This window comes from Castor canadensis, chromosome 6 (genome assembly GCF_047511655.1).
Source record: "Castor canadensis chromosome 6, mCasCan1.hap1v2, whole genome shotgun sequence".
NCBI classification, from domain to species: Eukaryota; Metazoa; Chordata; class Mammalia; order Rodentia; family Castoridae; genus Castor; species Castor canadensis.
Window position 1 is genome coordinate 78,761,354 of NC_133391.1, and position 14,473 is coordinate 78,775,826.

At 39.8% G+C, this 14,473-nt stretch overlaps 1 protein-coding gene and 1 pseudogene across 12 annotated transcripts in view; both read right to left on the reverse strand.

Moving 5' to 3' along the window:
• Nucleotides 1-709: 709 nt before the first annotated feature.
• Nucleotides 710-14,473, reverse strand: part of Ankhd1 (ankyrin repeat and KH domain containing 1) — a 112,769-nt gene continuing 99,005 nt past the window's right edge. For 6 of the 12 annotated variants that reach the window (XM_074076861.1, XM_074076857.1, XM_074076860.1 and 3 more), the window contains 7 exons: nucleotides 12,603-12,779; nucleotides 11,247-11,498; nucleotides 10,112-10,287; nucleotides 9,124-9,288; nucleotides 5,775-5,884; nucleotides 1,185-1,355; nucleotides 710-1,051 (listed from right to left, as the gene is read on the reverse strand). In XM_074076861.1, the coding sequence (XP_073932962.1) occupies nucleotide 1,051; nucleotides 1,185-1,355; nucleotides 5,775-5,884; nucleotides 9,124-9,288; nucleotides 10,112-10,287; nucleotides 11,247-11,498; nucleotides 12,603-12,779 (1,052 nt within the window). In that variant the 3' untranslated portion in view covers nucleotides 710-1,050. Of the gene's footprint in view, nucleotides 1,052-1,184; nucleotides 1,356-5,774; nucleotides 5,885-8,363; nucleotides 8,859-9,123; nucleotides 9,289-10,111; nucleotides 10,288-11,246; nucleotides 11,499-12,602; nucleotides 12,780-14,473 lie in introns of those variants that run through there. The other 6 variants (XM_074076858.1, XM_074076856.1, XM_020157123.2 and 3 more) reach the window with 4 other exon arrangements.
• LOC141424450 (U6 spliceosomal RNA) lies at nucleotides 12,248-12,348 on the reverse strand (annotated as a pseudogene).

Consider the following 14,473-nt stretch of genomic DNA (forward strand, 5'->3'; position numbering starts at 1 on the left):
CCACTTTTCTCAAAATTAGACTGAAAAGCACTATCACCTGCTATGTGGAGAACAGATTCAAATAGCATGGGGACATTTTTCCCTCAAGAAAAGGAAAGACTCTTCTTTTTGCACTATATCAGCTTTGAGATATACATATGTGTGTGTGTACACACACACACACACACACTTACTTTACAGAAATTAGAACCAGGGAGTTTCTCCTGTGTAAGTTGAAGAAAAAAAAAGACCATATTACTAAGATTTATGATCATGACTCACCAAGCAAGTTGGTGCCACATTTTTTGATTTCACTGTGAAACCTAAAGTCTCTTTTAACCCTCAATAAACAGAGTTGGTAGGATAGTAGGTTTGAGTATTGGAATGGGGATTGATATTCACAGGTAGGAAAAAAGGCAAGGGGAGACTAGAGATGGCTATAAGCTGGGATAGTAACTCTCTTTTGGGAGTTCTTCTTAGGAATGGACAGAGGCACTGCTAGGGAGGCCTAGTTCCAAGAAAATGCTTCCTGGAAAGAAAGGAACAGCCCTTGGCAAGGACCAGGCTATTGCGGATTATGGTTTGGCAACTCCTATAGCTTGCCTTAAGCTCTAATTGCTGTTGGAAGCAGGCCCAGTGGGAGCCATAAAAAGACCTGGGGTCTTTTAACCAGGCCAGCTGTGTGGCTGAGGTGAGAAGATAAGCATTGAGAACAACTAGAGCCAAGACATTTCTTTGAATGTTTACTAAGCAGCCAAAAGTTGACATGCTGCATCCCCCAGTGCCAGCCCTAAGCAGAGGGCTGGAGGTTAGAAGGAGTACCTACAGACCAAGGAGAAAATAGAGTTAAGGGCTTGACAAGTTGCCCACTCCTATCTTTGGTCTAGTGGCCTCAGAACTAAAGGAAACCCAGAACCATCAAGTCACTCTTCCAGATTAAATGAGGCCAATTGGCCTTGGGATACCCCAAAAAGAGGTGGTGTCAGCAGCGGCAGCATGAGGGATCCCTCTATAACTCCAGATGTGGGGTCATCTGCACTGGATTAGATGTCCATTTCAAACTGTGCATCATCTGGAAAGAGAAGGCAAGAGAGGACTGGTTGCTGGTCTGGGTGTCTGTAGGTCCCATGTCAGAGTAGAAAATCCCTCTCCACAGAGGCATTTGAACTCAAAGGCTGCGGTATTTAATTTTAGGTTTTACTTACCAGGTATCTCTTCCTCTGTCTCCTTCTCCTTCAGCAACTCCAGCTTGGGGGTTGGGGCTGTTAGAGGAGTTGTGACCCCGGGAATCTGAGGGAGGCAGCAGGGGGGTGTCCGGGCAATGGGTGAGTTCTTGCATTCCAGCAGGAACTTTCGGTCGTAGATGATCCTGGTGCCTGTTAAGGGGTAGGGGCTGAGTTAAGAGTTGGGAAATCGGGTACACAGATAACTTGGGCTCCAGATATGGGCCTCTTGGGGGAAGGGAAGGGTCACATTTTCCTGTTTCAGAGACATCTGCTCTGCAGACCAACTAGGATTGTATCTGGCAAGCCTTTATATCACCGAAAGATTTATAGGCCTAACTAATATGTATCTAAACAGCATACAGTGAGTGGGGCATTCTAGCTGGTCCAAGCAGGGGCTTTAGGTCCGGGGGAGCTTCAGGTCTTGGCTCTACGAGAAGCATCAACCGGTGAACTTGGATATTTCATGTTGCTCCTCTACTGCTTAGAAACTTCCTTGCTTTGGTTCACAGGTGGGACCTAGTAGTCCAACAGATCAAAAGGCTGAGTAGTAGTGAAGGGTTTCACTCAGTACTGCCACCTGGCTTTTATTTCCAGTAGAGAGCTGTGTTCCTTGGGCAACTGCTTTTCCTGTGAAGCATAGGAACATACTGTTCTTAACCTGGCCCCTCCCAAGTCCTTTATAGCTCAGCCTAGCCCAGAGGAACTAGGCCAACATAGTATCCTCTTCACGTGGCAGGAAGCCTTGGGTCGCCAGCCCAGCAGTTCATGAACCCAACCAAGCTGCTTGCCCAGCCAAACAGCTACCAGCCAGGCGCACAACTGCTCTAAATTGCTTCTCAAGACCTGTGGCTTCCTGCTGAGGCCACGTTCTGTTGGAACCTAAACTGCTCGCAGGCAGCTAAATCTCTAGGGGCAGTAGCATAAGTATGACGCCCAGAACTCAGGCCACTGTTAAGAATTACAGCCCAGGGCAAATTGGAAGCTGGGCTCAAGGCATTGTTGCATCATCTTAAGGCATTTGGGAACTGAGTTTGTGTTCCAAACATTCTCCCCCAAAGTTACAACCTGCAGAAGAGGCTACAAACTAGTACAAAGCCCATACCTCCCCACCCCTGCCGTACAACAGCACACACGCGCTGGTTTGCTCGCACTGTGCAGACCCCGGCCCGGCCCGCTGACCTCCCGGGGTAGTGGCGTATGGAGTGCCCCCAGGCGTAGTGCTGTAGCAGTGGGGCAGCCGGTCCCGGCCCCTGGGAATCGGGCAACTCGTGGACGTAGACATAGCGAGCAGGAGCAGCAGGAAGGCAACCGCCTGGTGCTGTGGACGCGGAGCTCAGCTCTGAGTAAGAGGTGGACTTAGTTGACCACGTGCGGCCACAGGCAACAACACTAAGACTACGTCACGCCCGGGGCGGGCCACTTGCCATTACTCAATCCGACGTTCCCGCCTACCCGCTAGGGAGCAAATCCAGGAAGCTACAGCTGGAAAAGGGTTCCAGGCTCTGCAATGACCTGCAGATTTTCCTGAGTTAACACTGGCTAGCTTGCCTCTAACTACAGCAGCTCAGCTATTTACTGCGAGCAGGTGAGGTACAGCAGGACTTACTGCCCTGTATTCTCTCACCTATTCCTTTCAAGTTTTGGACAATGACATACAAAGTACCCACACTTTACAAAGATGATGATACAAATAAGCCAAGAGGAGAATCTCTGACCATAGAGCCTCAGCCCTTCAGAAAATCTGGCTACTGCCTTCCATAAACAACCAACTGCAGGCTGAAAGAGTAAAAGCTGGGGGACAGGAAGTTTGATGGTCCACCCTTTGATATGCCATAGGTAACTAAGGAAGGGCTTGGCCTGTTAGCTCTCTGGAAAGGAAAGTTGGAGTCTCACCTTGAAGTTTTGGGGCAGTACTGGGGGCTAAGCAAGCATCACTTGAGCTACACACCCAGCCTCAGTTGTTTTTTTTTAAATGTAGACCCAAGTAAGGTGGTTTACCTCTGTAATCCCAGCTACTGGGGAGGTGTAGGTGAGGAGGAGATCAGTTCGAAGCCACTTAGGGTAAAAAGCAAGACCCATATTAAAGGAAAAGCTGGACACAGAACACACCTGTCATCCACACCTATCCTAGCTAGGCAGGAAGCTTAACTAGGAGGATCGTGGCTCAGGTCATACCCGAAAAATCACTAAAGCAAAAAAAAGGCTTGAAAGTGTGGGTCAAGTAATAGAGCACATGCCTAGCAAGTGCGAAGCTCTGGGTTTAAACTTTAGTACTACCAAAAAAATTTATTTTTTATGTAGGCACAGTGATAACTATAGGTCAGAGAGGTGAGGGGTACTAAGTCTAATAACTATAAATCTTGACTAAAAATCTTGACTTCATCCAGTTTTCCTGTTTGGCTTCTTTTAAATCAGCACTATCCTCATGCCAACTCCTCAAATTAAGTATAGGCCACTGATTGCATGCATTGAGCAATATTACTTCAATTTTGGCATTAGATTTAATCTTAGCTCTGATTTTTTCACTTATTATCATTATTATATATTCTATGCATCTCAAACTTCAGTGTGTGCATATATATATATATCACCTGAAGATTTTGTTAAAATGAGAATTATGATATAGTAATTCTGTACTGAGAGTATGAATTTTTAATACAATTGTAGGTAATACAAATGCTGCAGGTCCTAAGAATCCTATTTCAGGTAGCAAGGGTATACATATTGATTGTTCCAAAAAAGTTTTTTGAGCCTCTTACAAAATGGTACATGCCTAAAAATGAAATATCCTAACAGTTCTGGAGGATAAGGCTTGGGAGCAGACTGTGGGGAGTCATTTGACAGCCTCTCAGGAGGGAGAAGTTAAGGGGTAGAGGATGGTGAGATTGAAGGTCAGGAGTCCATTATAGTGAAAGTGGGTGGGTAAAAGGGCTGTTGGCTACCAGGAAAAGAGAAAAGTGGATTGAGATTTAGATAAACAGAGGAGGAAGGACAAGGTGACTGATTAAAGGTAGGGTGAGGGAAATGAGATAAGCTAGGACAATTTCCAATCTTCTATCTTGAGTCTTGGTACCAAGAACACTAATAACAGTGAGAATAAGAAGAGGGAGATATTTTATATTGGGGAATGAATAGTGTATGTGATGCCCAGAAAGAGTACAGTAAGGAGCTCAATATAACTGCTCTGAAGTTCAAGGATAGAACCCAGGGCTAGTGTTCCAGATTTGAGTGGAATGAAATCCAAGAGTATGGGATGAGATCACCTGGGAAGAAGACAGAGTGTTAGAGGCCTAGGCACATCAAGTTTTATTTAAGGAAGAAGATTCACCAAAACAGACCCAGAAAAAGTAGTCAGACATAAAACTAGAAGAGAAGGCTTTCAAGAAGGGTCAAGTGAGGTCTTCCTTCTATGAATCTTTACTACAAAAGCAGCTATTACTACTACAGTGACTATTACTTGTAGCTAACTTCTCTGGAGACACTGTATGCTAAGGGCTGGGGAAATAGAAGATAGATAGTTGGCTTTAGAGAGAAAACCAGGTTCAACATCCATGCAACTTGGATGAAGGAACAGGAATTTAAATTAGGGGGTTAACAGTAATTATCCATTAGAAATGGAAGGTTTTAAAAGAAACAAAAGACACCTATGCCCAGGCCCACCTCTAGAGATCCAATTAAACCTATAAGGAAACACCAGGTCTTTGCCATCAGGCAAAATGCTTTGGATTCACACCAATGCCATTAAGATAAAATAAGCAGTGAAAAGTTAATCACAGGATAAGTTTTAAATCAGGTAATTTGATTCATGATCTTGTTTTCTAAATTATGTCTTGAAGCCCAAGCTCATGCCTTATTATTATTGTTTTGAGACTAGGGTCTCAGTATATATGTTGCCCAGGCTGGTCTCAACCCCTGGGGTAGGGCTGGTGGAGCATCAGCCTTCTGAGGCCATGAGTTCAAATCCTAGTACTGCAAAAAACAAAACAAAACAAAACACTCTTGGGCTAACGTGATCCTTTTGCCTCAGAAGGTAATAGCATGAATCTGGCTTCATGTCCTTTATTGGAGGTGGTCTTAACATACTCAAGATTTGTATACTTAAAACCACGTTTTCTCACTCATTTCCTAAAGGACACAGAGAAGAAGGAACCTGCCTGTTGTCAATCCAGCAAATAACTTAAAGTAAATAGAAAATGCAGTGTTATCACAGCTCCTCATACTAGGACAGGGTCAACTGAGAAGACGTCATGACCAGCCACACTTCTTGGTAGAAGTGTTTCTTGCTAGTCAGAGAACAAAGTGTTCATAAGCTGTTTTCTACAGGCTTGTTTGCCATTTCCTGGGTTTACAATGTGGTCCAAAGGTCTTCAACAGTGGAACAAAAAAACCTGTATACCAAGTCCTCCTCTCTGTTTGGCTTGAAACTATCATATGAGTAGCTTTTCCACTTCTACAAGCTAACTCAAACTGATGATAGTCTTCTTACTAGTTTTGAGGTGGGGAGGGGAATTTGGCCAGAATCTACACAAACAGATGGAAACCAAAATTCCAAGTCCTGAGATTTCTTACCTCTGGTTAGGAGAGGCCACCACTGGCTGTCCAACTCTCTTCTTTGGTCTGGTTAGCTGAGGTGATAGGATTTCCCCTTTGAGAGCAGGGACTGAAGAAAGCAGAGTGGCCTATAAAAGGGTAAGTCACCACACTGTAGCCATAATAAGTTTAAAGGGTTCTTAAAACATTAATAAATTTATTGTTGGTAGAATTTTATTATATTGAATACTGCTTGAAATAAGTGGGTCAGGAAACCTTGATGATACAGTTTTATTTCTTGAGAGAGCTATTATTCTCATGGGATTTGACCCATGCCTTAGCAGGATGTTTCTTAATGACTTGAGTGCTCACCATGGATGTGGAAGATTTTCTTCTGCCTCTAACTAAAATCTCAAAATCAATACTGGTCCCCAGAATAGCCTTTTGATTCCGTATTAGAACCAAACCAAACCAGAGTAATGGTTTCCAGTATTCCCATACCAAATATTTTCATTCACAAATGAAAGAGAAGAAAATCTGCATTAGAACTAGAAGACTCCTTTGAGGTCATGTAAGTTCAACTTCATTTTAAATAAGGAAAGTGAAGCCCAGAAGTGTGAAATAACTTGCCTAAAGTCATACAGCTTCAAGTGGTAGAAATGACAACAGAATTTAGGCTTCTGACTCTTTGTACCCAGATTGCCTCCCTCCATCCCTTGTATATTTTAAAGTAATCCATTCTTACCTGAGCTAGAATTTATCCAATGTTCAAGTTGGTAAAATAGCAGTAAAGAAAGCCAGGAAGCGGCAGGCAGAGAAGAGGATCCAAATAGAAAGAAAGGAAGGCAGTGCTGATAAGAGGGAAGGGAGGAGGATATCCTAAAGAACTACTTCCAGAATTATTTCTGCACAGCTCCTATTTCTTCCTTTTCTCCTAGAAGTTTCTCCTGCCTTTTTCTTTATGGGTTCTAATTCTTGATCTGAGATAAAACTTCTTGTCTTCAAGGTGTAGAACAGAGATTTAAGGGTTTCTTCAGATAATTCAAATATATCAGATAGTTAAGACAGAACAACAAAACTCATCTCTTTTTTTGGTCCCACTGAATAATTAATTTAATACTACCTCTCTCTAGTGTATATTTCAGTACTTTCATTCATCTAATTAATTTTAGGTAATTGCTAGTGGTAAGTCGAAACAGTAAGATATGTAGGGGTCTTTTATCTTCCCCAGTGTAAGGAGCTTAAAGTGATTATCAACCAATAGAAAGGCAGTAACTGAAGCTGGGCATGGTGATGCATACCTATAATCTGAGCACTCAGGAGGCTGAGGTAGGAGGATCATGAGTTTGAGGTCAGTCTTAGTTACGAAGTAAGTTCAAGGCCAGCCCAAACTGGACTAGACAGACCCTTGCTAAAAAAGGGCAGTAACTTCACACCAGTGGTAATTTTCAAATCCATTAAAAATGGAAAATAAAAAATGAACTTAAGGAAGTTTTCTCATATGTAAGATAGTAGAAGACCAAAGAAACAGGTTATGTCTAATATGTAACAAACATTGTATGTCTGATCTGATGCCAGCTCTAGGACCTGGGCAGAGAAAATTAAGAATTCTTACTGTTAGCTGGGTGGCTGTGACTCACACCTATAATCCTAGCTACTCAGGAGGCAGAAATCAGGAGGATTGTGGTTTGAAGCCAGCCTGGGCAAATAGTTCTTGAGACCCTACCTTGAAAATACACAACACAAAAAAGGGCTGGTGAAGTGGCTCAAGGTGTAGGCCCTGAACTCAAACCCCAGTACTGCAAAAAAAAAAAAAAAAATCCTACTGTTAATGAATTGAAAAGTGCTACATGGTTCTGCCCCTAGTTACTCCTTTTATTCTGTGCATCCTCCTCCTTTGCCTTTTCTATTATCCCCAAAACATTTTCTTTTTTTATATTGCCTACACATAAGACCAGGAGATTAAAATACAAACAAGTCAATGAATATACTTTTAATAGGATAATTTTTCCTTTTCTATGCATCAGATGCTTGGCATAGTGTATGGTTTGGCTGACCCATTCCAGTGTTCTGGTATTTTAGCTTGTTACACATATTGGCTCTTCATATTGGAGCCATGGAACTAAGCACAGAATTAGTCACATTTTTAAAAACATTACTCAGTTGGTTCAACAATACAATGGAATAACAAGCATCTCCCTTCTCTTATGTTCCAACTCTAATAAAGGTCAGGAAGCACAAAAGGAAACTGAAGTTGGTAATTCAGGTGTCCCTAAATTTGTTCAGTATCAACTGATTTAAATCCAAAAGTTCCCATTACCATTCTCATGATCCATAAAGAGCAAAGCCAAACAGTGGTCTATCTGCTAAAGTCAGATAAGAACACACTGCCAGGGCCTGAACTTTTTCATATGTAAAATGATATGGAAGACAACAGGGAACAAAGAATATTTAATGCAGAATAAATAGTAAGTCTTAACAGTCCTTTTCAAGGTAGTCTAAGAGTGGACCCTAAAGGGCAAATGTGAGAAGCATGTCACAAATACAGTGTTAACAATCTGGTTCAATATGATTGTGGATTGGGTGGTACCTGCATAAACACTGAAAGGATCACACCCCACATCTAAACACTGTTCATCTTTTTATTGAATATTCTGGTAAATATTTCACATTAATACAGGCTACATTAAGTAGAGCCGCTATTTGACAAGAAATTTATTCAACTTTTTCCTTTTCAGTATGTAAACAATTATACATGTATTTACCACCCTAAAAGGTTGAAACATGTAATCATCTAATTCTCTTCTGCATACAAGTAGCATTCAGTATGTTTAGCCAAAAGCACTAAGTTCATCTGATCTTTGCTGAAAATGGCTAAACTAACCAGAGAACATAATCAGGTGGTTAGGAAATCAATTTGTTCTTATACAATGGGCAATCAAATTTCCATTGCTAAAGCCTTAGAGAAAATTTCTTAGGCACATTTTTTTTTTTTTTAAATCCCCAGAGTTCTTCCAAGGTCATAGGTTCTCAAACAAGGCTAAAGAGTAAAGACCTTCTAACTTAGTTGACATATTTGAGATGCATGTTTCCAATATGAGGTGCCCACGTGCCCGGCCAAATCTGAAAAGGGGGAGGAAAAATTGGAATTTCTAATTAGGAATCTTTAGACATTTACAAAATGAATATATAAGTGCAATGGCAATTCACTGTTTCTGCCTAGGAAGAATACACATACATGAAATAAAATGTTTAGTAGCATCATTTTGATATTGAAAAACTTAATTTAGATCAAGGTGGTCAGTCATGACTCAGAACTTGCACTAACCACAGATTAAAGAGTAAAATGACAAATCTGAAAAATGAAAGAGCAGTAAGCCCATTTTACCTGCTGGGCCTCAGTGCATTCAGCTGAATTTTGGATAACTTTTATCATAGGATTCCAAGCAGGATCTGGGTTATGAAGTCCATTAAACAGTGGGCCTCCTGGAACATCAGCAAGCTGAGGATGAGAGGGTATTATGGTGCCTCCATACATGGAAATTGGCAAACCCTAAAACATCAAAAAAAAAAAAGAGACTTAATCATGAAATGATTATAATTAGAGAACTTAGACCTTCTCTAATTTCCTTCATTCAAGTAAGAGGATCCTGTACGTACAGAATGGTACAGTATTGAGAAATCAGAAGTGTTTGATATACAATTGCAACATCTTTCTTTTTTAAAAAATTTATCTTTTAAAATATTTATCATTAACAGTACAAGGGAGTTGCACTGTGAAAATTTCATATATGCATACAGTATATTTTGAACAAGCTCACCTCTCTATTATCTTCCTTTAGCCTTTCTCCCTCCTCCCTGTTCCCCAGCTGCAACAATTTTCAACAAGAGAAGTAAAAACTAAATCTAATATGAAATCATAAGGAAATTTGTATTTGGTAAAAACATAGTATCTTCAACTTTCTAATATCTTTGATTTCACCTTTAATAAGGTTGTAGTAAGAAAAAAAGGGAAACTACTTTATCTGAATGCTTACAGTTATAATCTGTTTTATGGCAGCAGGAAGCTGTCAGAGGAGACAAGATGGCACTGGAGAGGTCAAAGCTAGCTTTTTAGAGGGGCAGAGGCCTCACTCAAAGCTGTGACAGCAGAACATAAACCAACAAAATTCAAATCCCTCAGGTGTTTTAAGAGGATGGGGACGGTCTGAGGGCAAACTACCACAGACAACACTACCCACTCTTGAAATTGAGCAAAAGATCTGGTGGTCATGGAAACAAAAGGAAGAATTATTTCAATACAAACTATTCCTTCACATGTGACTATACTGGCTGGCAAAGTGTCAAACAAGTTACAATGATGTTTGTCAACTCACTTTAGAAAAATCCACAAAACCGCTTGCCATAGGCTGGTGAAAAATGTTAGAAGGGGCTATCATTCCAGAATCATCTCTCTCCATTGGTTGATGCTGGGAGAATGTGCTTGGGTCTGATAATTGTTGATGCAATGGATGATTCCCTATCACAGACTGTGACCAACCTGATAAGCCTTCTGGAAAGAAGAACAGAAAACAGGGTTTGGTATTTATTTGGACAAAAGAATAAAACTATCACTTTATTCTTATCAACTTTTATCAAAAATAATTTCTCAAGAGCTCTGGGAACATTGATCATAGTCTGGCAAGCAAAAAAAAAAAAAAGAAGAAGTGAAACAAACAACAACAAAAAAAAACAAGGTCTTATAAAATTCTATGAAGTTCTCTAAATACTACCAAATAACTTATTTTTCTGAAAGAACTCAAATGACTGTCCTATTCTACACTGAAAACCTTAAGAGGGAAAGGAATCATGCTTTGAAAAGTTTACTTCTGATCAGCTCTACATATCACCCCAACTAACATTCTAGACTGAGACTGGACTGAATTCCTCAAAGGTTTAACACTGGTCCCTGATTGTTAAGCATAGGAATTAAGTTCTTTTGTTTGATTTTTAAGGAGCTAAGTATTGCTGTAAGGCTGGGAATCAAATCCAGGGCCTTGCACATGTACCACTGAGCTACATTCCTAGTCCTTGGTTTTTCGAGATAGGAGGATATCACTATGTAGTTCATACTGGCCTTGAACGGAACACTATTATGTAACCCAGACTGGCCATGAACTCATGCCTCAGCCTCCTGAGTGCTGAAATTACAGGTGTGCTCCACCATACCTGGCTTAAGAAACTAAGTTTTAGTTGCAAACTCCAACAACTTTTTTTTTTGTGTGTGGGACTGGGGTTGAACTCAGGGCTTTGAGCTTGCAAAGCAGGTACTCTACCACTTAAGCCACACTGTCAGTCCATTCATTTTGTTCTGGTTATTTTGGAAATGAGGTCTCATGGACTATTTTCCTGGGCTGGCCTAGAACTGCATCCTCCCAATCTCTCCCAAGTAGCTAGGATTACGGGTGGGATCCCAGCACAGCTTCCACAACTTTCTTAAAATATTGCTGCAGAGAGGGCAGGTAACTCTACCTGACACGGCATTGACACCAAATGACCAGATTCCACTGTGTCCAACAGGAGCGACAAAACTGGTCCCAACAGGTGCTTGTGCAACAGATCCTCCTTGCCGAATCCGGGCCAGTCTCTCAGTTCCAATGGGGGGAGGTATCTTTCGATCCTGACTGGCACTGCCTCCTTTTGGTTGGCCCAATGTTGGTGGGGCAGAAGTGGCTGAAAGAGGTGAAGATGATCCCGAAGAAACAGATGGAATAGGAGAGTCACCTGGTGGCAAAATATTTCTCTATTGTTTTATTACATATAAAAATTATAGGAACATGAGAAACCTTGTCATAAAGATCTAGTCCACAACAGAGATTGTGTAAAGAAAAATTTCATTTTAAAAGATCATTCAAATGAAAAAAATGCTTATAAAAATTAACCTAGACTAATTCTGCCTACAGTATGTATAAACAAATAGTTTAAAAATTCTTCCCCCATTAACTGAACAAGGCTAGAAAAGAGGGCCCCATTTACTCTTATTTTAGTTCTAAATAATCTTCTGAAAACAGTTATTTAACATGTGAAATATGAAAATATTTTTTCTGAACCTAGCTTATTATTTGGAAAAACACCTCTGTATTTGGTAATTCTTTCCCTTTCTAAAGCCCTTTTCGTCTATAAGGAAGAAAGGTTAAATTTAGCAAAGCATTGTAGGATTCAAATGAAAGCTTTGTTTCTCAATTGTATTCAGGCAGTTTTCTTTCACAATGCTCATTAAAGAAGAAAAATCAAATACTATTAAATTCCAAATCTTTATCTGTTCTAAATATTGAAATAAGTAGGACAGAGCAAAGGAACATTTATAAAAGGGCAATAATACCTTCATAAATGTAAAAATAAATGAAAAAACACACTATACTAACCATATAAATAAATCAGCTTCGGTTTGAGATATTATTTCACAATATTGCCCCCAGAGGGTCCTTTTGTAAAACTACTACTTGTATTGCCTCTTTTTTTGTACATGAAAAGAAAATATGGAACACTTTACAAATTTGTGTATCATTGTGCAGGGCTCACGCTAATCTCTGTATTGTTCCAATTTTAGTATATGTGCTGCAGAAGTGAGTATTATACTACCTCTTCCGAATGTAAGTCCCAATGGAAACATTTCTGGCTTGGAAGAATAGCTTGACCCTTCTCAAGCTGTCAGTCCTATAAATTCCCAGTACTTTTTTGACATAACTATAAGATAAATCTTGGATATCTGCATACTGTTTTTCTTGTATACTGTTTATTTACTAAAATCACAATATAGTGTCCCCTGAAACAAATGCCTGAATAACTTTCAAAACTTTTTGGAAAGAGTTCCTCTAGGATTCCTACATGAGTTTGAGGCGCTTGTCCAAGGATGGGGAGAGAAATGTTGTCTGTTGAAACTAGGAGTTCCAACAGGAGCTGGCCCTTGCAGGAAAACTCTTGTTCCTGGTATGCCGGAAAAACTTGTCAAAGTAGCAGAAGAAGAAGATGGGGAGTTGCCTGATGGGTCAATGGATGGTAACCCTGAAATAAAATAGGTCCAAGACATCCAATTAGCCAAGGCTTTAAAATGGAAACTCCAAGGTTTACTTAAAAATAATTTTTTTAAATAATCAAGCACTGGTTTATTTTTGGAGATCATAGCAAAAATCAACTAATTTATATGGTATTTCCCAAACCATTCTTTTCTTACAATAAGAATATAGTAGAGACTGGGCACCGACTGGTGGCTCACACCTATAATCCTGTCTAGTCTGGAGGCAGAGATCAGGAGATCAGCCAACCTTGGGCAAATAGTTCGAGATCCTATCTTGAAAAAACCCATCACAAAAAAGGGCTGGTAAAGTGGCTCAAGGTGTAGGCCCTGAGTTCAAACCCCAGCACTGCAAATAAATAAATAAATGAACGAATGAATGAATGAATGAATGAATGAATATAGGAAAGTGACCCCAATGTTAAGAACAGAAGTTACCTGAAGTAATATTTTAGATAAATCTCCAAGAATTTAACATAAGGGGACATAAAATGAGAACATATTGTAACTAAGTGGGACCCATCAAAAATATCTGCAATTCATTTTTTAGAAAATTTCAAAAGCATAGCATTTTACCTACAGAACTATAGTCATTAACTATGTCTCATCACCATGGTGGTCAGCCACTTTTCCTCCCTCCTTTCCTTCCTCTCTTTTCTTCTTTCTCTCATTTCTCCCTCCCCAATTTTCTTTTACAGAGGTATAGTCTTGCTATGTAGCCTGAGCTGGCCCTGAACTCAAAATCTCTTGCCTCAGTCTTTCTTCCAAATGCTAAAATTACAGGTGTGCACCACCATGCCAGGCTGGTCAGCTACAATTCCAATTTGTTTTTCAGAATAGAACAGATTGAACTAAACCTTGTTTCTTAAAATCTGCAAAATAGATTTTTGTTTTCCAAATATCTATAAGTCAACATCGCCTTCAAATCTGTATCTTTCTTATAATGCCTCATCAGCAAGAGTCTAATTTCAAGAGATTGATAGCTGAATCCAGTTTTTTTTAAATTAGAGCTCATAAAAAACTTGATCTCTTCAAATAGCTGCACCTAATATAAATAATAGAGTATAATTAAATAATGTAAAATTTGGACTAGTACCTAAACAACTTGTGCAATTATAATTTTTAAAATCTGAAATGCAAACAATTACTATGATTTTTAAAAACTCAATAAATTTGGAATCCTTAAAGTATCCCAAGTTTTTTTTACTAATAGAATCTGACACCAATTCCAAGAAACTAGACAAATTCAAGTTATTATCTCCTTACTACGAGTGACAGAAAGATAACAGAGAAAACAGAAAGCAGCTTTTTGTATTTGAGTGATTACCTAGAGCTACTTTTCTGTCCATTTAAACAATCACTAAAGGATCTTTATTTAGTTATTTTTTTTGGCAGTGCTGGGGTAACTCAGCTTGAGCTTGACAGGCAAACCTTATACCACTTGAGCAGTACCCTGAGCACTTTTGTTTTCAGTTTGCTTTTCAGGTAGTCTTGTGGTTTTGCCCAGGCTGGCCTCAGACTGTGATCCTCCTATCTTCATCTCCACATAGCTGAGATTATAGATATGACTCACAATGCCCAGCTTAAATGTTCTTTACTATTTATAATGCACTCTCATTTCTTTAAGGTTATGCAATACTAGGTACAAAATAAATGTTTTATTGTCATATTAGAAGATGAAGTT